Source organism: Strix uralensis, chromosome 18 (assembly GCF_047716275.1).
Source record: "Strix uralensis isolate ZFMK-TIS-50842 chromosome 18, bStrUra1, whole genome shotgun sequence".
Lineage (NCBI taxonomy): Eukaryota > Metazoa > Chordata > Aves > Strigiformes > Strigidae > Strix > Strix uralensis.
The window spans coordinates 1,932,418-1,955,659 of record NC_133989.1 but is presented as its reverse complement, the minus strand read 5'-3'; the positions used below and the strand labels follow the sequence as shown (position 1 = coordinate 1,955,659).

Sequence of the window (23,242 nt, the reverse complement as noted above, 5' to 3'; positions counted from 1 at the left end):
CCCACCTGCACCCCACCCCACTCTCTCATTCCCACAGCACCCACCCGCACCCCACAGCACCCACTCGTTCCCACAGCACCCACCCATGCCCAAAGCACCCACCTACACCCACACCACCCACCCACACCCCACAGCACCCACCCACACCCCACCCCACCTTCTCATTCCCACAGCACCCACTCATGCACACAGCACCCACCTGCACCCACCCGCACCCCACAGCACCCACCCTCACTCCTACAGCATCTGCCCCCCTAAAACACCCACCCGCACCCCACAGCACCCATCTGCCCCCCTAAGGCACCCACACCACCCACCCGCACCCCACAGCACCCACCCTCACTCCTACAGCATCTGCCCCCCTAAAACACCCACCTGCATCCCACAGCACCCATCTGCCCCCTAAAGCACCCTCTCGTTCCCACAGCACCCACCTGCACCCCACCCTCTCGTTCCCACAGCACCCACCTCCACCCACACCCCACAGCACCCACCCGCACCCCACTTCACCCCCCCAATATCCACAGCACCCCCCTGCATCCACCCACCCGCACTCCACACCACCCACTCGTTCCCACAGCCCCCCTAAAGCGCCCCCCCCGTGCCCACAGCACCCACCTGCACCCTCACCCACCACTCCCACCCCCCGCCGCCTCTCTCCCTTCCCCGGCCCCGCACTACAAGTCCCGGGGAGCCCCGCGGTTGCGCCGCCCCCGCCCCGGTCCCCGCCGCTTCCCCGCCCGCTCCCGCCTCTCCCCGGCAGCACCATGGCCGCGGCCCCGGTGGCCGAGGGGGCTCCGGTGGAGCCGCACGACAGGTAAGACCCCGCATCCTTCCCCGTTACAACCCCACCCGCGACGGGACCGGGATCGCAACGCCCCGGAGCCGCCGGGAACCGGCGGCTCCGGGGCGTTGCGATCGCGGTCCCGTCCCACTTCCGCGAGTGGGGCCTCCCCGATCGCATCGCTCCTTCCCTCTCACCCCCCAAAAAAACCCCCTTTGCCTCTTCCCATCCCAGCAAACACCACCACGGATGCTTCCCGCTGCAAATAGCCAAAAAGATAATTTCCAAACTGGGCTCATTCTTATTTTCATCGCTTGGTTTTTCCTACCACCCCCCCCCCACCCCTTTTTTTTTTTTTTTTTAATTACCTTAATCTCATTTCATTTGCAAACGAGCTGCCACATGCGTCTGCTCCAACGAGCACAAGGTGCCGGCAGAGCGGGAAAAACTGCGAGTTTGCTACCAGAAAAAACAAACAAACAAACAACCATGAGGGATTGGGGTTATTTTTTTTCCCCCCGCTCCCATTTTCAACACAATCCTCAAGTGTGGAGGAGCGTCACCGCTCCCAAACACCAAATAGCCAGGAATTGGCTCTGGAACGTCACCAGAGCCGGAGATAAACCTGGTTTTGGGATGTGAACATCCCCGCTTCGAGGGTACCAGCCCCGCCTGAGCCTGCGCCGAACCAGCCCGTGGTTTTTCGGCACCTTAAATACCGAATCCGGCGGCTGCCTGCGACGGCGTCGCCTTTGCCCTTCCTGTGAGTCAGCGGCGGGTCGCAGAGAGGCTGAGGATGAGTAGGGGAGGAAGGAGCCGCCCCGAGGAATGAGTAACCGGGTTGTATAACCGAGCCCCTTCCAGCGAGGAGCGAGCCGCCAGGGAGGCTGACCGCGCGGTTCCCGCGGCCCTCGTTGGGTATAAATAGCAGCGAGATAATTGGGTTTGAAGAGGGAGATGTTTGTCCTTTTGTCGTTAGGAATCGGAGGCATTAATAGAGCTGGGAGAGAGCGTGTGTGGGCTGAGCTGCCCAAGGATGCTCCTGCGGGCTCCAGGGTGGCTCTGCCTGGGGCAGGATGGCGGCAGAACTTGGCGACAGGCTGGGGAGAAGCGGGTGGGACGTTCGGTGGGTTTGCAGGAGGGGCACGGCGCGGGCACGGCACGGCGGGGCTGACGGGCAGCGTTTCGGCACTTCTGGAGCTGCTGACAGTGGGGTGGCAGGAGGGTCTCTCCATCCCATGGGTGAGTCCCTCCATCCCTTGGGCAGGTCCCTCTGTCCCTTGGATGGATGCCTCCATCCCTTGGGTAGGTTCTTCCATCCCTTGAGCAGGTTCCTCCATCCCTTGAGTAGGTTCCTCTATCCCTTGGGTAGGTTATTTCATCCCCTGAGCAGGTTATTCCATCCCATGAGCAGGTTCCTCCATCCCTTGAGTAAGCTCCTCCATCCCATGAGCAGGTTCTTCCATCCAGTGAGCAGGTTCCTCCATCCCCTGAGCAGGTTCCTCCATCCCATGAGCAGGTTCCTCCATCCCATGAGCAGGTTCTTCCATCCCTTGGGTAGGTTATTCCATCCAATGAGCAGATTCCTCCATCCCCTGAGCAGGTTCCTCCATCCCATGAGCAGGTTCCTCCATCCCATGAGCAGGTTCCTCTATCCCATTAGCAGGTTCCTCCATCCCATGAGCAGGTTCTTCCATCCCATGAGCAGGTTCCTCCATCCCTTGAGCAGGTTCTTCCATCCCATGAGCAGGTTCCTCCATCTCTTGGGCAGGTTCCTCCATCCCAACGTTTGGGGCTTCCTGACGCCTTTCCTTGGGCACTCCCTGAACAAAACTCATCCTTGGGCCTGGCTTGCTCACGGGGTGGTGGGATCCAGCCCCGTCTCACCCTGGTCCCTAGACGGGGGGTTCCTGCTGTGGAGTCCCAGGTTTTACACCAGGCTGTTTTGATGCAACCGCTTTCAGCTTAAGTTAAAGATGCCATCGGACAGGAAAGGCCCAGCTCAGGGCTGGCCTATGCAAGTCAGGCCCAACAAAGACCACACTCAAAGATGGAGGGGAACAGGTTTGGCCTTTGCGCACCCACGGGTGCTGCTCACGGGGGGGGAACTGGGAGAGGGACCCTCTCCCGTGGGGCCAGACACCCCTCCGCCATGGGTTTGGTGTGTTTTTTCATGGCTCCAGTGACCAGGAAAAGCCACGTGCAATTTGGCTCAAGTCCTTAAATCCCAAGGAAAACTCCATCCCTGGAAAGAAAAGGGGATTTTAATCCAATTTTAAGTCCAGCTCCTGGAGGCTGCTATTACAGAAGAGGGATTTGTGCTTAAAAAGCATCTAGAAGACAAAAAAGTCCAGAACCCGGGAGTTTTGGCCTGTGCAACAGCTCAGAAAGCTGGAAGGGAATTGGGAAGCAGAGACGAGTTGAGGAGGAGCGTGTGCTGGGAGGAAGGCTCGGCCGCTGCCGGGGGTCAGCGCCGGTGCAGGCAGCTCCCGTCCCACCTGGGAGCCCAGCTGGGATGGCGGGTGAGCCGCGGGGAGAGCTGCTCCCCTCGCTTGGACTTTTTAAACAAAGGCAGGAAAAAAGGCACCGGGGAGCGTGCGATAAGGAACAATGTCGCCTTGGCAAGGGCTCGGGCTCCTCACCGCCAAGTTCCTTGTCCCTTTTCTTTTTTTGCTTCTTTAATGAGAAAAGAATAGAAATTGCGGCGGAAGAGAATTTTATTTTTAAACTTCTGAAAGAGCTTTTACAGAAAAAGGGGAGTCCGGGCTGAAATCACAGGATGGAAAATGTTCCTTTGATCATCGCTCACTTCACTGGCAGCGTCGGGGCAGCAGCTGCGGCTCGAGTTGGGGACAAGTTACCTCTGAAACCTTCCCATCCCCATCCCACTCCTCCCGCAGCCCCTGCTCGAGGACCAGGCCCTTGGCCCTGGTTTCCAGCAGCGCTTTAGTTATTCGAGTGTTTCAGGGTGCTGCTCTCCTCTGCGGGGCCTGTTGCTGCAGGGGGTGGGTGCAGCCGTGCCCGGTGCCCCCCATGTTCAGCGGGGCTTTGCTGAGGACACTGGGGTGCAGCACGTGTCCCCTCACCTCGGGAATGGCTGCAGGGAGGAGGAGGAAGGGGTCTTCTCCCCATCTCCAGTCCCATCTCCAGACATCCAGCCCCGCTTGACACTAAATTGGGGGGAGCATCCTCCCCGCACCCCCTCGGAGGTGGGTGTGCGAAGCTGAGCTCTCGTCTCGCCATGCCGGGGAGGGCTGGGGGCTCATTTGGTGACGGCAGGAGCTCGTGGTGATGAGGCACCTCCCTGGCAGAGCCAGCGGTTCCCTGCTCCCTCCTCCCGTTCTCAGCAGCGTGGCGGGTGCTGCTCTGCCCCGGCCCCGAAGCCCCAAGACCCTTCTGCTGCGGTGCCCAGCCGTCTCCCACCCTTTGTCGGGCGTCCTGCCCACCCAGCTTCCCCCGAGGGCTGCGTGGGGCTGGGGGCTCCTGCCCTCCCTGGTGAGGCTGGTGCTGGGAGAGGACCCGAAATGGCTGGGGGGGGACATGGGGCAGCTGGCAGGGGGAAGGCTGAAGGAGCAGATTGCAGGGCCCGAGCAGCCGGTGGGACGTTATTCTTAGCCACCCGCAGCCCCGGGGTGTTGAGTTTCACCCACTTGTTTATTCCAGGGCTGAGGGGACGGCGAGGGGCAGCTCTTCCCCAGGGAGCACTGGGGGGGGCTCGCAGCCGGACCTCCCGCCTCTGGGAGCTGAGGGAGGGGAATGAATCCTGCACCCCAAAACCCCAGCACGGCCAGAAGCACCCCGGCCCCCAGCCCCAGCCGGCTCCATCGGCTGGAAGCGGGGTGCTGGCTGGGTACCCCCCTCCACCCCTGCCCCGGAGCCAGCCTCTCCTGCCCCCCCCAGCCTCCTCCCCACCGGTACCGGGAGCTCGCAGCCGCGCACTTACCGGGTGAGTGACAGCGCTGCCCCCCCGCCGCCCCGGTGAGCCCCCCACCTCCGAGGCAGCCGAGCGAGCCCCAGTCCCGGGGAGCAGAGGCACAGGGGGGGAGCAGTGTTTATTGCCTGTGCAGGGAGTGGTGAGGGGAGGTGTCACTTTGCCCCCCCGACCCCCCCGCTTTTTCTTTAATCAAGCCAGTGCTATTAATATCAGGTAATGAACGTAATCTCGAGGTTAAGCTATCCTCTTATGCGTGCTGACCGCTCCACAGCTCCCAGCAAAAGACACTCCCCCGGCAACACTCTTTTCTCCTTCCTCCATCTTCCAGTCCTGAGCACCCCCCTTCCCAGATCTGCTGGGGGGGGCTGCATCGCCCCGGCCCCTCAGGAGTCCGCGGTCCCTGTGCCGGGGGCACCCCCCCGTGCACGGCTCCTGGTACCGGGGTTCGCCCCACTGGTGCGGCCGCCCTCTCGCCACAGTAGTGCTGGTTTTGGGGGGACGGGGAGGTGACACCCTCTGCCCAGCATCACCTCCTGCTCCACGGCCGGGTGGAGATGAGCAGCCCCCCAGCCTTCTCCAGCGTCCGCATATCAGGCTGCTGGGCCCTCGGGCCCGACGGTGGGTGAGTTCCTCCTTTGCTTCAGTTTTGGGTGGGTTTTTACTTTTTTTTCCACCTGTTTGCTTTCCGTTCCTGCTTGCTGGAGCAAACCCGCGGTGGCCCCGGTGTCCCAGTCCCCGTCTCCCAGCCGGCCAAGGGCTGTGAAAGCACAGGCAGCAGCCGGGGGAGGATCAGCTTCCCCGGGGACGCGGGATGAGGCCGGCCTGGCGCCGCTCGGCCGGTGGATTTGTAGGGCTGAGTGCTGGGTCTGTTGGGGTGTTTACGTGGCTCCTGTTTGTTTGCAAGTTCAGGTTTGAGGCTTTGCCAGTTTTCCGTGCTGGGGGCTGTGGGGACCTGCTGCCTTCCCCCTCGGAGCTGGGATGGTCGGGGAGCTCGGAGGGCAGCGGGATGCAAAGAGCCTTGGCACCCAGGGCACAGGGGTAGGAGCAGCGGGTGGGGAAGGGAGAGGGGGGCCCCTCTCACCCCGGTAAATCCTTGCTTGGGGTAAGCAGGAGCAAAATGCTTCCTTCTTTGTGCCAGCATTTGTGCTGGAGAGCCCTTTTGGGGAGCAGACCCCCCCCAGGCCGGGCCTCCCCATGGGGTCAGGCTTCCTCCTGGCAGAGGATGCCCCAGCTCCAGGGAAGGCAAAGCGTCCCCAAAAGCTGGGGACAAGCTGTGGAGAGCTGGTGACAGCCGACTCCTCCGGGCAGGCTTTGCAGGAGAGGGGTTACCAAGCCCAGGGCGGTGGTTCCTTTCATATTGGCTTTGCTGTGGCATCGTGGGGCTGAAACCAGGGCGGGGGGACACACAGACATTCTGCTGGGGAGGGCTGGGGAGGGGCTGCGTGGGACAAGGACTGTCCCTGGGTTAGAGCAACGGCACTAACTTCAGCGCTAAATCGAGATTCCCCTTCCTCTGGGGGCTTTGCCTCGCGGGTAGGGGCATTGCACAGGCTTTAGCCCTGTTGCGGGGAATTTTTAAAAAAGTGATAGGAAGAAGCAGCCAAGCAGGAGAGCTGCGGGAGGGCTGGGAGCGGCCGTTCCTTCGGTGGGGAGGGGAGTCCCTTCCTGGCAAAGGCAGCGGCGGAAAACATCTACAAAACTTGAAGTGTAACATTAGGAGAAAATGTGTGACCTTTGCAGAACTCCAGGGCAGTCCCACAGCCCTCCCCACGACCGGGCTTATCCGAGATAAATCTCAGGAAACACTGATTTAAGAGGTGTAGAATATATATAGAATATACATATGTAGAATATCTCTCTTGTATAGCTACAGAGAATTCTGTATCTATAGATACAAATTGGGGTGGAAGTCCAAGAATATTTGGATGAGAGGAGGCAAAGCAGGCCAACTCTTGGAACAGGATTAAAACGCTGCCTCCGAGAGCAGCCCCAGGCGTGCTGGGGGGAGAGGACGGCTCCGCTCCGGCCGTCCCGTCCCCACGCGTGTCCCCGTGTCCTGTGGCAATGCCCCGGCTGCTGGGTGGGTCCCTTCAGGGGAGCGGCGGGTGACACACGGGAAAGCGGGGTGTCAGCTGTGACTGCAGCCTGTAATTCCGGGCACAACCGGAGCCATCAGGGTGCAAACCTCAGCCAGGAGCAGGGTTATGTCGGTACTAATCAAAGATGCTGGCAGCAGGCTTTGCAGAGGCTCCGCTCCGGCCCCGAAAACCAGAGTTTTGGCCAACTTGGAGTCGCTTTGGGAATCGTGGGCTCGCTCAGCGTCGCAGCGTGCGGGTCCTGGGCTCGGCCCGCGGCATCTGCGGGCTGAGGGTGGCATGGGAGGGCTGGGCGCTGCGTTACCCCGCAGAGCAGAGCATCCCGAATCCCGCCCGTCGCGGGGATGCTGGCGTGTATCCCCGGAGGAAAACGGCTGAGCAGCCCTGGGCGGCACGGCTCTGGAGTTACCGCGGTCCCGGGAGAGGGGCTGGGACGCAGATGAAAGGAACTGGTTTATTTTCTGGTAAACAACTGTGTTTTTGTCATCTCTGCTTTTATCAAGCCAAAATGACTTTGTTTATGCGCCGGCATCGTCGGCTGATGTCAGCCCCGCTCTGGGAATAGCGCGCGGGGCCTAATTGCTGCTGCAGCGTCACTGGTGGGAGAGGAAACCAAAATACCCCGTCTGGGTTTGCCTTTCTGGTGGAAGGAGCCATCTTTGCACAGAAAGAAACCCCAGAAGACTCTCCCGATGGGTCTCACCTCCTGATGTTGCTTTTTAAAAGCGACGGTTGGGGTGTTTGCGGCTCTGGGGTGAGCCGGAGGCCAGCGGTGCTCAGTGCTGGCTGTGCCGATGGGCTCGTGCAAGGGGACGGGGTGTTGGTGGCTCGAGGCGCTGGCAGGGGGACGCTGTAGGTGCACCCTTGTAGGGTCGGCAGCGGTGTGAGACGTCCTGGCGCAGGGGCAGGAGCTGCGGGAGGTAGCGGTGGCGTGCCGGGGGGATCCCGCCGCACGCGGGGTGTTTGCCGGGTCGCTTTACACACAGATGGCCGGTCTCAAATTTTGATCTTTTTCTAAAATTGTTCTAAAAAGGGCTGGGGGAGGGAAGGGAATTAATCTTCATACCAAAACAGCTTAAAATCAAACCAAAATCTGTAAAGCCCTGCAGTTTAAGCCCTTTCAAGAGCAAAAAATAACAGAGAGGCAGCAAAGCCCCACCAGCCCGGCTGGGCTGTCCCAAACGGAGCTGCCTTTGGAGCGTTCGGTGCCCGGGGCTGTCTGACCTTGCAGAGGTTTCATTTCCAGCCCCGTCACAGCTGGAGAGAGGAGCGAGCAGGAGCAGGGAGAGCCCTTTGCACCTTCTCACAGGGAGGAGACATCCCTCCCGAGGCTGCGAAACAGCGAGCGGGGAGGAGCGGGAGCTGGTATAAATAATCCTCCCCATCCCGGTGCTGGCCGGGCAGCGCGACTGCAGCTTATCTCCTGGCCAGAGGCCACTTATCGCCTCCCAGCCGCTGCTCTTCCACTGCCAAGCTCAAAAGGGCTCCAGAGGGTGGTTTTTTTTCCTCTCCCTCCCCAGGGCTGCGGTGGGAGGAGAGATAAGAGGCATTTAGCAGCTCCAGGGCTCTGGCAGTGCTCGGTGCTCGCTCAGCCCGCACGGCAAAGCGGATGCAAATGGAACCCAAAAGGTCCCTCGGCCGGTCAGGGCAGGTGATTGCCCTCTGCAGTAACACCCCCCAGTGCTTTTGAGAGCTCACCGGCGTGTTTATTTAACGTAGACATTCCCCAGGCAGTAAAGCCATAGGAAGAGACGTGTGTGCTGCACCTTTTCCAGGTTAAAATGTGGTCCTGTGTGAGAATTCCTCATCACTGACCATGGCGTGGGGAGGCAGAGGTGGGGGTGCTGGTGGTGCCACAGCAGGGCTGTGGTTGCCTCTCCCCCTCCTCCGTCGCATCCCTCCCCTGTACAGCGTGGGATCCCCTGGAGATCTCACCACGGGCCCTTCCCCACCACCAGTAACCGATCTCCTTCCTCTCCCCATCCTCAGCAACAGCAGCGCCGAGTCCTTAGACCGGCTGTACCCTGCAGTGGGCTCCACCAAGCCACCCCGAAAGCGGACCACTAGCCAGTGCAAGTCTGAGCCACCCCTGCTGCGGACCAGCAAGAGGACCATCTACACAGCTGGCCGGCCGCCGTGGTACAACGAGCACGGGACGCAGTCCAAAGAGGCCTTCGTGATAGGTAGGCGAAGGCAGCGCGTGTCCGGGCTCTGTCCCACCTCTGCCCTTCCGCTGGTGCGGGTTAGCCCGGGCAGCGTTGGTGCTGCCTGTCCGCTGGCTCTCCAGGAGATCACAGGGGGATTCCTGCCCCACAACCTCCTTGGAAACTTGAGGTTGGCTCCAGACTTCAGGTTGTGAGCTGCTCAGCCCGGGCAGGAGCGGGGAGAGTCCCCACGGTTAGTCCAGCATTGACTGGGTGAGCTGTAGGATTGGGCAGAAGCTGAGACCTCACAGGTGGAGGTGGTGGATTGTAGCGGGCACTGGGCAGACCACAATCTTTGCTTGTTGTTGCCTGGGTTGTCACGAGTTCCCAGGGATTTAGTCTAGGCTGGTTCTCATGCCAGCTCTCCCCTTGTTACACAACCATCTAACGAAGGGTTTCCCAGCTCTTGCTGTGGATACTGCTGGCAGTTACAGTACGTGCCATTTGACATTTTCAAGGATAATCTCTCTAGTAGTGCCCATCGATCTCCCTCTTTGGAGGTTCCTCCAACTTAGTGCAACAGAGCAGGACCTGGGCTCTAGCCTGTGGTTGGAAAGGCAGACTGTGGGCTCGGTGGCTTCATCCCCTTTTCCCTGGCAGGCCTGGGAGGGGGCAGTGCCTCTGGGAAGACCACGGTGGCCACCATGATCATCGAGGCTCTCGATGTCCCTTGGGTGGTTCTGCTGTCCATGGACTCCTTCTACAAGGTAAGGCTGCACGTTGGCCTGGCCAGGCTCCTTGGGCTGCCATGGCCCTTGGCGTAACCCCCTGATGGGGAAAGGCAAGGTGGATTTGGTGATGAGGTCATGGTTTCCCCTTCGGATGGTTCTTGGGGCAGAAGGAGAGGTTTCTGGGCACGTGCACTGAGCTCTTCTCTGTGGGCAGGTGTTGACCAAGCAGCAGCAGGAGCAGGCAGCCAGCAACGACTTCAACTTTGACCACCCCGACGCCTTTGACTTTGACCTCATCATCGCCACCCTGAAGAAGCTGAAGCAAGGCAAGAGCGTGAAGATCCCCATCTACGACTTCACCACCCACAGCCGGAAGAAGGAATGGGTATGGGGCACTGAGGGGGGTGGGACTGCCAAGGCAGGAGAGGGGGTGCCGACTGGACCCCTCCAGCCCCTTTGCAGTCACTAACAACCCAGAGAGATTCCCTGGGATGGGGAATCTCTGAACACATGTTCTGTGTCTCACCACCTCCGTTTTGACTCCACAGAAAACCCTTTATGGCGCCAATGTGATTATCTTTGAAGGCATCATGGCATTCGCGGACAAGGAGCTCCTGAAGGTGAGAAAGGGCTTAGAATTGGTTCTGGGGAAGCCTGACAGGCGCCAGCCTCCTCTTCTGCAGCCTTATATCTCAGCACGAAGAGAGTCCCAGGTGCCCGGGGCTGCTGTGCCCCGCTGGATGGGACCTTGTCCTCCCACAGTGCTTCAGCGTCACCTCTACAATCCCGCCCTGCACCCCGTAGCCAGCTGGGGGGAGGCGGTGGGAGCGTGCTTCCTCCTGAGGCTCCGCAGCAGGGAGGTGACCACCTCTTCCAGGTCCCACCGGCTGCTGTGGCACTTCACTGTGCAGGAGGAATGGGCCTCGACTGCTGCAGCAGCGGGGGAAGAGCCCCCGGCTGAGATCAAGCCTTTCAGCAGAGACCTTGATCTCAGCCGTTGGTTCCCAGGAACCAGGAGCCAAGGGGTGATCTGGTCACTGGCGGTGGTGGTGCATCAATAGGACTAGCAGTAGCCCACCTCCACGCCACATGCCGCCACTTGCGCAGCAAAGTCTGCTGTATTTCTACTGCGTAAAGCCTGGTCTTCCTAGGGTGGACTCACCCAGCACTTCAGGCTTCCTTGGGAATTATTTAGCTACATGAAAAATGCTATAGGAGGGAGTGAGCCCTGCACAAACTTAGCCAAGCTCGGTCTAGAAAGTTTCCTTCCCTGCCAAGCGAGTGTTTGAGCTGCACTTTCCTGGAGCAACGATGACCTCCAGTGGACAGCTGGGTGAATCCCCCAGGAGGTTCCTCGGAGCATCCCTGCGCCTTCTCTCGCTGTTAAGGGCAGCATCGTGAGCTGACCTGCTGTGCTTGGCTCCCTTCCAGCTCCTGGGACAAGCCTCTTGGTCTGTGTCATGGGCATTCACTTCTCTTGTCTCCTCCTCGCTCTTGAGGAACATTCAGCCAAAGCGTTGGAGCTGCTTAGAAGTGGAGACAAGGTTTGGAGCAGGACAGGTCTCAGGGGGCATGAGAGGAAGGGGCAGGTGGCAGCAGGGGGCTCGCTGAAGCATCTGCACAGTCAGCCAGGGGCTGCAGAGGCAAAGCTCCCTCCAGGCTGAAGCAGAGCTGAGCCGAGCTCTGTTGAACTGGTGTTGAGCTGTGCACAGGGCTCAGCCTTCTGGTTGTGGCTGGTGGAGGTCGGTTTGAATTACACATCTAACCTGGCGGGGTTTGTTCCCTCCCCAATCATTTCAGCTCCTTGATCTGAAGATATTTGTGGATACAGACTCCGACATCCGCTTGGTTCGTCGCCTGCGCAGGGACATCAGCGAGCGTGGCCGTGACATCGAGGGTGTCATCAAGCAGTACAACAAGTTTGTCAAGCCTGCCTTCGACCAGTACATCCAGCCCACCATGCGGCTGGCCGACATCGTCGTCCCCCGAGGTACCTGCCCAGGGCTGCCCCCAGCTGCTGCAGGGCTCTGTCCTGAGTGGGACCAGGGAGACCCCGTCCCTTTGCCCTCAGCTCTGCTGGCCAGTCCCACCACCCTCCAGCAGGAGAGGGGCTGTCCCATGGCAAAGCAAAGATCCCTCCAGCTGAGTGTCTCCGAACACTGGCCAAAAGCAGATTCCTGGGGGAAAGTCTGCACTTTTCCCTCCACCATTGTCCTGCCCTACCAGCTCCTGCAGCTTAGCGATTTAAAACTAGAGGTGACTTTGAGATCCTCAGTGAGGACTAAATAAGAATTTAATAAAAGGAGGGATGTCTCCTGCTTTGCTAGGGAAGGGTTCTTTGGGGAAGCAGGGATACAGTGTATTTTTTAACACAGTGGGCTGCTCGGGGAAGAAAAGTTTCAGGCCCTGCTAGCACTGTGGTCCTGAGCAGGCTGCCTCTCTCTTTTGTTTTTGGTTGGCTCCAGGGAGCGGAAACACGGTGGCTATCGACCTGATCGTGCAGCACGTCCACAGCCAGCTGGAAGAGGTAAGAGCTGCCTGGTGCCCCGGGTGTTGATGGCGGGGGGTGTCAGCCTTGCCCGTGCAGCGGTGGCACTGCAGGAAGCGGTGTTCTGGGTGCTTCCCTCTGTGCTCCAGGCGTGTGGGCCGCAGGGCTGTCCCCGTGATCTCCTCCCAGCCCTGCTCCCTCTGTTTCAGCGAAGGAGACTGCCTCGTCCTTGTGCTCTGCTCAGTGCAAGGCTCTCTGCAAGCTGTGGTCCTGCAGCAGCTTCCTTCCCTCTCTGGGAGAGCCGGGTCACCTGGGGACAAACCAACCATCCTCCGGTGACCCAAGTGATGTGGCCTCCTGGCCTGCAGCCCTCCCGGGGCCAGCATCGCCCCAAACCCCACAATACTTTAGCTCTCTGGCTTCTTCTCGTCACCCTCTCGCAGACGCCGCTGCACAGCCAAGAGCCCACTTTTCCAGTTTGGTGTTAGGTGCAGCCTATGGGTTTCAAAACCCAAAGTCTTGTCATGTTTGACACCTGAGCCCTGTTCCAGGCAGATGCTCCATCACTTCCCCATCACTGGCTTTAACAAGTCGTCTTCTGCGTGTCCTGGGCCAGTCCTGACCAGTGGTTTGAGCCTGGGACCCTTCGATCAAATGACCCTGTTGCATGTCGCTGTTCCCTGAGCAGCACAGCCGCCTCCCCCGCCATGTTTGTAGCTTTGATGTTTTAAGTTGTGGAGATGCTCAGAGCAATGTCCTGGGAGGTGGAAGAACCGTGACCTGGAGGTGGATGCACCTGAAAGTAAAGGGCTCGATTCCTGCAGGCCTTTCTGAGCTCCCGCATGGCAGGAGCCGCTCAGGCCCTGGATGTGAGCTGGCACGCGATGGCATCGTGCCTCCTGCACCCAGGACCACTCTGATGCAAAAATGTGATGGAACATCCCCCGTCCCAGAGCACCTCACTCTCTGCAGGGCTGCAGACGGCAGTTGGGGCTTTCTGACTGCCCAGATTTACATCACTAAGCTCTGGCAGGTCACAGAATCACAGAATCATCTCGGTTGGAAAAGCCCTTGAAGATCCTCCAGTCCAACCATGAACCTCACCCTGACCGTTCCCAACTCCACCAGATCCCTCAGCGCTGGGTCAACCCGACTCTTCAACCCCTCCAGGGATGGGGACTCCCCCGCTGCCCTGGGCAGCCCATTCCAACGCCCAACAGCCCCTTCTGCAAAGAAATCCTTCCTAAGAGCCAGTCTGACCCTGCCCTGGCGCAGCTTGAGGCCATTCCCTCTTGTCCTGGCGCTGGTTCCTTGGCTCAAGAGACTCATCCCCCCTCCCTGCACCCTCCTTTCAGGGAGTTGTAGAGGGCCATGAGGTCTCCCCTCAGCCTCCTCTTCTCCAGACTAAACCCCCCCAGTTCCCTCAGCCGCTCCCCATCAGACCTGTGCTCCAGACCCTGCACCAGCTCCGTTGCCCTTCGCTGGACACACTCCAGTAATTCAAGGTCCTTTTTGGAGTGAGGGGCCCAAAGGTCGGGAAGTCAGTTGCTAAACCCTAGGTCAGAGGAGTAAGGAGCAGAGCCCTGGTAGCGTCGCTTGCACCAGGCTGAGGAGGGCACGCAGCTGTGGGGCACAGGCCAGGAGGAGGGAAATGGCTGTTTCTCCCAGCCCTTGGGCTCTGGCCAGGAAAGCTGGCGCTGGACACTGCAGTGAGCAAACACAGCAGCTCCTCCCCAGGGTGCTGCTGTGAGCCAGGTGAAGGGTTGGCTTTGGGGGGGGCTTTCATTTACCTGGGGAGGGGAAGACGGGGAAAAGGCTACATGTGAATGCAGGAAAATATTCCTATTTTTCCTTTTCTTTTATCTTGAATCGACCCTGGTGTTGACAATGCTTAATACCGGTTGCATTGTGTCTTTGTGTTGCTGCCGCAGCGTGAACTCAGTGTCAGGTAAGAGCCCCTAACTCTGTCCTGTCTGTGCAGCCCGAGGCATTTCCAATGCCAGGCACTGCTTGGCCTAACCCTGACCTGCAGCCGAGACCGACAGCTCACGTAACGCACGGCCTCGTCACGCTCGAAGCTGGCGAAAGGCCGCCTTGTCCTTGGCTTTGGGAGTGGCAGGGACAGGGCTGCTCCCCAGGGATGGATTCATCCTGCGAGGGCACCACCAGCTTGAAGCCGGGGCAGGGCCACGTTTGATCGCTGGGGACCCCTGGTCTCTGCAAGAGGGAAAGCTTTGCACCCTGGGATTCTCTCTTATTTCCCTTCATCCTCTAAGATGAACAGTTGTTCAGAGCCACTCTCCATCCCTGATGATTAAGCATCATTAAACATCATTAAATGTCAATTATTTGATTAACGAAAGCGGCTCGAGGGTGGTGGGAGCCCTGGGTCCCTCGCTGCACGTGGGGGCTCTCAGCCACAAGCCTGATGGCACTCGGAGGGAGCGTGGCCGCTTCGGCGTGGCGAGAGGCACCCGCTGTCCTGCATTATCTAAAGATACGCAGCAGCTACCTGGGGACTGAGAACATGCTTATGCCCTAATCCAGCAGGATTTCTGATTTCTCAGTATCTGCAGGTGGATGCTATAAAGCAGACGGTGATTTACTTAACCTCTTCAGCATGTGGATCCAGATGGGACTTTAGCTCTCTTACTTCCATTAAGCAGCCAGCTAAGTTTCCAGGAATTTTTGTAGGAAGCAGAGGGGATGCATTACCGCAGATGGGTTTCCATTTAGATCTCCATCACTGCATGGAGACACTTAACTCGGGTAACCCTAAAATTTACATTCAGCATACAACAAGCTTTTAAAATACCTGAGATGAACAGGAAAAAAACCACCACTTTACTTATTTCTGCTTAAGCCATTCATTTCCTAGACTAGGCAACTGGATGTTTTATTTTATTTCTGTTTGCTTGTTTAACACCGTGGGGGCCTGACATTTCCACACAGACAGCGTAAGCTTCCCTGTGTGGCTGGAGGTCGGGGTGGGAAGGTGCTCTTCAGCGTGAAGTCTGTTGCTTTAAAAAGTTGCAGGAATAACTTCAGAGGGTAGACTGATGTGTGTTTATGTATATATGTATATATGCCCATGTGTATATGTGTACATATATATATACACACACATATAGAATTGCTTTCCTCTCCAGTGATTCTCCTCTTCAATCAGTGGCACTCAGTACAGGTGATCTTTTTGTGCACCTTAAAAATCAGGTATTGAATAATATGTGAAGAAAGTATTAGTAGCTTTATGATAGCAAGTCTGGAAAGGTAACTCTGACCTCCAGAAATAACTCTGTGATAACCACAGCCACAGACATTTTTATGTTCTGTTTAAGGCTCATGGTTTCCATTTATGCCTTCGCCAGAAAGTCTGGAAAAAATTTCCTGCAACAAAATCTGTTTACACTCCTGGAGTCCCAGTGCTTTTACTGCTGCTGCGGTTTCCCTTCAGCTCCTCTGCGGCTCCGCGCTCGCAAGAGGAGAGAGGTGGATGGAGAGACGCGTGTCAGGCGAGAGGCTCTTGGCAAATATGGGGCTTTTCATCGAAAACGATTCCCTATCCTGTCTTGAATGGCTTCATCTAAATGTCACGGTTGTTGTTTTGATGTCACAGCCTTTTGGCAGCCGTGGGGACGTAGCGAGGCCTTTGTAGCTGGTAGAATAAAACCTGGATGCTTAGACTGGCCCCAAGCCCAGGTATTTCTCTGGTCCTTGTGCTCCAGGCTGGCCCTGAGCTGCCTCTCCTGCTGCAGAGGGTGGCTGGAACGGGCAGGGAGCGCCTCTCCCCAACTCTCAGCCGATCAAATGGGTGAATTCTGAGGAGTTTAAAGAAACCAGTGCCGTTCCCTGAAGCTGCCAACCTTGTTTTCCTCCTGTAACTTCTGCCTGCTGAGGAGCATCGTTGCTTTCCTCTGTATTCCCTCAGAGCGCAGGTCAGACCTGAGCATCCTTGCAGCTGGGCTCTTTCTTGTCCAGCTTCCCACATGTTTAACCGGGCGTGTGCTGGAGGTGTCACTACCTACAGGCACTCTCAGGTGAGTATTTCTCCTCGAGCCCAGCAGCAGGAGCCGCCCATGCCCACCGAGGTGCAGTGCTCTCAGCCGAGCCTGTTTCCCATCCCTTCTGCCATGCTATTCCAGCGACCAGCCCGGCTCTCGGAGCCAGTGCTCTTTTCAGCTGAATTCTCCTCACCAATCAATATTCCCCACCCCCAATGTCTCGATCAGCTTGGTATGCCCTTTGCCAATTGTGTCTTTAAATATCAACCCATGGCGCAGTTTAACAGCCCTTGTTTGAAATGTCAGCCGTGAAAGCCAGCTGCTGTACGTGTTTGAAATGCCTTGACTGCATTAGCTCCTTTGTAGCTGGATGTCTCTTGTCTGCTTCCTGCTTGATAGCATGCTCAACAAAGAGCCAAGGATGTTCCCTGAAGCCTTCCTGAGAGATGGTCACCCCTTTCTCTCTCTCTCTTTCTTTCTTCTTTTTTTTTTTTTTTTCCTTTAAAGCTTTTGTTCTGGGGGGGAAAAAATAAGTTTCCAAAGTGAGACGTTTTCTTGACGTGTTCATGGCTGCCCGTCTGAATTTTCCGTCACGGTCCTGCCTGGCAGGGGGAGGGACAGGAAGCATTGCTTTCGCAGGCAGGCTGCCTGCAGGTCGTGGCAGGCAGAGACCCATCCCTTCATCCCTCCTGGCAGGGCTGGCCAAGGGGTTTCACCACAGGTGACACGGTGGTAGCGGGGCGGCTGCCGGAGAGGCTGAGCTCTTCTCTCTGCCTCAGCCTGCAGCCCGTCTCCAAGGGATGGTGATCCCAGGGCAGGGCCAGGTCAACTCGGGGGAAGGAAGATCTTCCCGGCGGGTGGTGATGCTCAGAGCCGGGTTTCTCCCTGTGTTCCCAGTGCTCTTGGCTTTCCAAGCTCTCCGAGGCTTGAGCAGATCATCTCTGCAGGGTGCCAGGAGGTGGGCACCCATCTGAGCCCACCAGCAGTTTGTGTGGATGTGGGGCAGGTTGGCCGAAGGTTTTTGCAAGCCTGGCCTTGAGCGCCTGCGCTTGGTCTGGGATTGCAGCAGAGCCCTGGGCGAGGGCTGGGCATTTCCCTCTGGGCTCTGAGAGCTGCAGCTGGTGTTGCAGTGTGGTACCACCTGGGACCGGGATGGGACAATGTCCCTGCTGGGACTCCGGGGTGGTGAGAGCAGACAGAGCTTTCCCCCCGTGGAGAGCAGCCATGACATGGCCGTCACCAAGGGAGGAGCACTGGGGTCTGTACGGCGATGGCCCGGGCACCACGCAGGTCCAAAAGCCATAGCTCAATTAAATGGGCTTTTTTTTCCCCCCTTTGACTAATAACAGTGCTTTTTCCTTTGTTTCATGTCACGTTTGTCCCTCTGCCCTTAAACTCTCGTGTTTCCTGTCTTGTCTCCCCTGAACATCCCTCCCACCTGGGGACCAGAGGAAGCTGCGCTGGGATATGTGAGGAGACAAACGCTAATGACGGTGTTTTGGTTGTGACACTAATGCCGGGGAGGGGGGGCGAGGCCTGAGCAGTGTGAGCCATGTTACTAACCCGGGCTGGGGCTCTTCGGGCAGACAGCTCACAGGCTCCTGCTTTGCTGGGGCTGTGCGGACCCAACTGGGTTGGGGGGACTTGAGAGAGCATCTTTATCCTGACCCCAAAAATGGGACCGGCCACTGTTCCCCCAGAAAGCACTGTGAGGACCCCCTCCAGCACTAAGCAGCTTCCCTGCTGTCAGGGACAGGGGCCCGAGCAGGGTGGCATCCAGAGCTCCCTGTCCTCGCACTGAGCAGCAGCCCCTGTGCGGGTGTCGCGGGAAGGTGTGGAAAGCTCGGTGACAAAACGCTGACAGCATTTCCTGGGGGCCTGTTGACAGCTCGGGGTGCAGGGGAGGTGTTCCCAGGCACGCGGGGCCGCTCTCAGAGGTAAGAGCCCTCGCTGGCATCTGGGACAGGGAGCAGGAGCCGGGTCGCATCGCATCTCCCCTGCAACACCACAGGGACCAGGGCGGGAGAGGGGCTGCCCGTCCTGCTGGCGTGGCAGGGTGCTGTGACATGGGCTTGGCAGTGACGGAGGGGAGAGGTGCCCCTGGCAAGCTCTGGCTTGTGCCCCTGGGTGGGAGACAACCCTGTGGGCTACAACCCCTTCAGCTCCTCTGGTTTGGGTGACAGCGGTTTGTCACCTTGGCCAACCCAGCTGGGGCCATGAGTGGGTGTGCACCTCTGTGTTGGGGGGCTGATCTCTGCCCCCCCAGAAACAAGCAAACAGGTAGCCCCTGGGCAGGCACCAGCATCTGCCAAAGGTCCTCACCTGCCCCGTGGGTCTTAGGAGGGGTTTAGGCAGGGCTGTGCCCCCAGGAGCGTCTCCGGAGGCAGCTAACCTGAGTTGCGGTGACTAACTGAGCTCGCTTCACTGACAGCAGGTCCAGGGCCTTGAGGGCTGCTTGTCCCAAACAGGCGGTGGGGTCTGCGGGCAGCGGGAGCGCGCCGGGCTTGGCCCCAGCCCAGCCGGGCTCTGCCGACAGCGGGCAAGCCTGCGATGGCAGCACAACCCGTCCCACGCACTCCCCACGGCCGCGAGCTGTGGGGGCTCTCAGGAGTGTTCCTTGCGCAGGGACTCTTCGCTGCTACGCAGGACCGGAGCTGGCAAAAGCAAGAAGGAGCCCTTAAGTACCCACAGGCCTTGGGAATGTCTCGTTTGGTGTTGGTTGGCCAAGACCAGGAGATGGCTATGTGGATGGAGGCCTCAAGTCAGCTGACTCTGCCCTCCTCCATTCCTACCCAGTCATCTTCTCTGTCTTCTTCTCCGCTTGTGTGCCTCTGTGTGTGTGTGTGTGTGTGTGTGTGTGCAATTAATCCAGGTTTCTGCTTGATTTGAAGTCTTAATCACCTGGTGCTTTCATTTGTTTGCTCTCTTCTCCTCCCCAACATCTCTCTGACCGGGATGCAGCCGCTGGCACGTTTGTGATCTGACGTGTGGCTTTCGGACCCCAGCCCTCCTCCCAGACAAAGTCGCTTGTCCATCCTGCCCAGCCTTGTGGAAGCCAAATAGCCGTGACCTTCATCTCATTACTGCCGCTCTCAAAGAGAGAGGTGACTAATGGGGCTCCATTGTGTGCTTCCCCATGAACGGTGTTCCCTTGATCCAAGAATAGCTCCCAGCCCTGCTAGTTATGTGGAGATGAGTCACACAAAGCCGTAAAGTCTTGAAGCTGTCCCCGATTTGGTGTCGATCTGTCCCTGAATGGGCCAGGCGCGCTCTGAAATGGTCTGGTTGCAGCCCGGCTCTGCATTGAGCTGGGTGCCAGCGCCACGGGCCTGGCTGCCTGTCCCGTTCCAGGTGACATCTGGCACCTGTAGGACAGAGACAACCGCAGCAGCTCCTTCTCACCCCATGAGCTCAGGACCCACCACCAGATAAGACCCCCAAGCTGGAGAAGGTTTTGGTTGTATTTTCCACTTTCTTCCCAACCGGTGGAAACCAAGATGGGCCAACCAGGGGTCAGCTGCCCAGCAGGAAGGGCAGGTCCTTGGGCTGTGAGGTCCCTCAAGCTGCACCGACCTCCTCCATGGGAGCAGGTCCCTTGGCCATCGCGGGGGAGCGGGCAGGGCTGGCCGCTCATCCGGCTCGGCTGGATGGCCTGGGTGTGCATTTGCAGTGTGAGACAACATCTGGGAGGATGGCTCCGGCCGTGTGCTGTGCACCAGCCTTGCCCGGAGACCTTCTGACCCTGTGTTTGGTTTTTAGGGCCGCCCTGGCCTCTGCCCACCAGTGCCATCCCCTTCCTCAGACCCTCAGTGTGCTGAAGAGCACCCCTCAGGTGAGGGGCATGCACACCATCATCAGGTAAAGCCCCCGCCACCGCGGCTTCCTGGGCTGGGATGGGGCTTGGCTGCCACCTGGGGTGGTCTCGACTTGCTTTGGGCTCCCGAATCCCACCTGTGCAATGTCCTCGTGACTTGGGGACACGGGACAGGCTAGATGATGGTGGACCCTGCTCTGTGGTCTGGCCAACAATTTTTCTGCTTTTTACCTTAAAACTGCCACCGCATTTCTAGGCTTAGTGGGCCCTGTGCAAACAAGACGCTGAGAACCAGGCAGGGGCAGGGGCTGCACTCCTCTGTGCAGCCTCTGACCTCTGGCAGCATCTCCTGGGGTACATTTTGGTCCGCAGCTTACATTGCCTTTCCCTCCCCTCTAGAAACAAGGAGACCAGCAGAGATGAGTTCATTTTCTACTCCAAGAGGCTGATGCGGTTGCTGATCGAGCACGCGCTGTCCTTGCTCCCATTCCAGGTGGGCTCGGGGGTGTAGCTGGGCGGGTGAGCAGTGGGCGCTGTGTTTCCTCTCTGATTCCTAACCCCTAACTGCCAGGGAGCCAGGACTCTATGCTCTGCTCCTCCAACCTTCCCCATGTATCAGAGCTTTCCTCCTCAATTAAGAAGGGGCAGGGCTCCCCTAGGCTGTGGAGCAGTGACATGGCCCTGGGTGACAACTCTGTCCAACCTCGGTTTCTAAGGGTCCAGACCAGCCCGCAGCTGGCTGGTTCCCTGGTACCAGGGCTCCCCGGTACCAGAGCTTCACTGAGGGCCACGTCAGCGCCCCTGGTAATGCTTCTCACATGTATTTTTGTAGAGTTGTACTGTCCAGACCCCTCAGGGACAGGACTACGAAGGGAGGACATACAGCGGGAAGCAAGTAAGTGGAAGCTAAAAGTACAATTCAGTCCTGTTCCGTGGGGTTACATTGAAAACCCCGTGGGTGCAAGGGGAGGACATCCCTGGCTTCTCAGGGCTTCCACTAGGCCTGAGTTTGGTGGCTACTATCATGATACCCTGTATCATCGGGACAGGCAACAGGTCGGTGGCCAAGGGTGCCATCAGCAGTGTCACTGTGCCACTGTTGCCCTCACAACCCTCTTGGAAGGGATGTGCTTTGGGATTGCCCATTCAGAGCCCCCCCACCGGTGGTGTGCACCCTCCCCACGCCGTGCCTTCCCCTTCCCCCTCGCTGTGTGCGGCAGATCACCGGGGTGTCCATCCTGCGAGCGGGCGAGACCATGGAGCCAGCGCTGCGAGCGGTCTGCAAGGACGTCCGCATCGGGACCATCCTCATCCAGACCAACTGCAACACGGGCGAGCCGGAGGTAAAGCTCGGGGCCCTGGGCTGGCGAGGGCATCTCCTGGCGTGAGCCCGCATGCGGGGGGTGACTCAGGTATTTCCTGAGAGCTCTTCAGCCATCCCAGTGTTGATCTTGGCGGGGGGTGAGTGCTCGGAAAGTGAGTGCTTTGAAAGCTTTTGAAGTGGGCTTTGCCAGCGTGCTTCTGCACACAAGGGCTGGTTTGCTGCCCGAGTGTTTGCACCAGCGCCTGGCTCCAAGCAGACAGCTGGCATCCTGGAGATAGAGAGGCGTGAAAGATCCTTCACCCCTCTAAGAGAAGGGCCCAGCTTGCTCTGTTCGCCTGCAGCCTCTAAGCTCATCTCTCTTCCCCCTGCCCAGCTCCACTACCTGCGGCTGCCGAAGGACATCAGCGAAGACCACGTCATCCTGATGGACTGCACGGTCTCCACGGGCGCGGCAGCCATGATGGCAGTGCGGGTGCTGCTGGTACGGAGGGTGTCGGGCATGCTGCAGAGGATGGGGGCTTCACTCCCAGATAACGTGCAAAACGCTGGTTGCAGCCGCGCTGAGGAGCTTTGTGCTGAAACGGGCTCCTCCTCACAGAGGAAGGTGCTGTGGGAGACAGCACAAGCTGGGGTGGCTCTGTAACCGGGCATTGGCGAAGTCACCCCTTCCTTGTGTAGTAACAACCTGGATTTAGCTGGTTTCTTGGTACTGTGCCCAGTAACCCCAAAGAGGGGAAGAGAAAAAGGGGCTTAGAGTGCTGCTCGCTGGAGGAATGGGCCATAACATGCCTTAGATCCCTTACCCCAGGCTGTCCCTGTGCCTTTTCTGTAGGATCATGATGTCCCAGAAGACAAGATCTTCCTCCTCTCCCTGCTTATGGCTGAGATGGGTGTCCACTCAGTTGCCTATGCTTTCCCCCGCGTGAAGATCATCACCACAGCTGTGGACAAGAAGGTGAATGATCTTTTCCGGATAATCCCTGGCATCGGTGAGTATCTGGGTAGAAATGAAATCGGGGGGCAGGGGGGATTTTCAGTGCTTCTGGCCCACTCACCAGAGGAGGTGAAGCCCTGGTTGTCAGCAGCAGCTTAGATCTGGCCTTATTTTACCCGGGGACCCACTGCCTCTCCTGGGTCCTGCTGCCATGTGGGTGTTGGAATCGACAGGGAGCCGTGACCGTGTTGGCAGAGGGAGCCATTCCCCGTGCTGTGAGCCTCCTCCGGCCCCAGATGGAGAAGCGGGGCTGGGACAGCTGGAGCAGACCTGTGCCCACCTCATTCCCTAAGCTGCCACCTAAGCTCATCCAAAACCAGCTCACTTTGTTCTTCTGTCCTCGCCTCTGCCGTGCCAGGAAACACCCCTGCCACCGGGTGCTAAAACAGCCTCCAGGCTGCTCCAGTTTTGCTGCTACACGAGTTTTAGTGCCGCTCAAGCTGTCAAATAAACCTGCTCTTGTTTCCCTGCCTGCTGGGGCGAGGGCAGGCTGGAGGACGGGTCGCAGGGCTCCCTGCAGAGCTGTGCCAGGACTGCATCTCTCTCCTTCTCCCCGCAGGGAACTTTGGCGATCGGTACTTTGGGACGGACGCTCCCCCCGACTGGAGCGACGATGAAGATGCTCTTAGCACTTAGCTGGACATGGAGATGCCACTGGCGCTAGGCAGCTTCAGCACCGCACCTTAACCCCTCTGTCCATTGCAGATTTCTCTTTCCTCCTCACCAAGCATAGATATTTTTTTCAAATCTTACATTGGAGATCTAGGGCATATTTTTTCAAAGAAACACAAATCCTAGTTTGACTTTGTGGGCAGTCGCGTGTCCCAGCATAGAGCGGAGTTAATTTATTTTAATTTAAATATTTGCCTATATAACTTATTGGAGATATTTTATAAAGAAAAATAATAAATTTTTTCTCTGGTTTTCTTGAA

At 58.3% G+C, this 23,242-nt stretch overlaps 1 protein-coding gene and 1 long non-coding RNA gene across 4 annotated transcripts in view; one reads left to right on the top strand and one right to left on the bottom strand.

Moving 5' to 3' along the window:
• Window positions 1-4,822, bottom strand: part of LOC141951868 (uncharacterized) — a 6,425-nt gene extending 1,603 nt beyond the window's left edge. Inside the window, exons 1-2 of the long non-coding RNA XR_012631470.1 lie at window positions 4,728-4,822; window positions 1,153-1,243 (exon numbers count right to left, since the gene is read on the bottom strand). This is a non-coding gene — a long non-coding RNA (uncharacterized LOC141951868). The remainder of the gene's footprint in view (window positions 1-1,152; window positions 1,244-4,727) is intronic.
• On the top strand, window positions 721-23,242 carry UCKL1 (uridine-cytidine kinase 1 like 1). Of its 3 annotated transcripts, none has more exons than XM_074888652.1 (15): window positions 721-817; window positions 8,804-8,997; window positions 9,619-9,725; window positions 9,904-10,074; window positions 10,238-10,309; window positions 11,490-11,679; window positions 12,155-12,216; window positions 17,628-17,647; window positions 19,938-20,036; window positions 20,392-20,485; window positions 20,825-20,887; window positions 21,213-21,335; window positions 21,690-21,797; window positions 22,149-22,305; window positions 22,870-23,242. In XM_074888652.1, the coding sequence occupies exons 1-15, from the start codon at window positions 768-770 to the stop codon at window positions 22,944-22,946; spliced, it is 1,587 nt and encodes a 528-aa protein (XP_074744753.1). In that variant the 5' UTR covers window positions 721-767; the 3' UTR covers window positions 22,947-23,242. The 3 variants fall into 3 exon arrangements, with proteins under 3 accessions (XP_074744753.1, XP_074744750.1, XP_074744751.1); XM_074888649.1 differs by lacking the exon at window positions 721-817 and adding an exon at window positions 5,011-5,340; XM_074888650.1 differs by lacking the exons at window positions 721-817; window positions 17,628-17,647 and adding exons at window positions 5,011-5,340; window positions 14,109-14,125.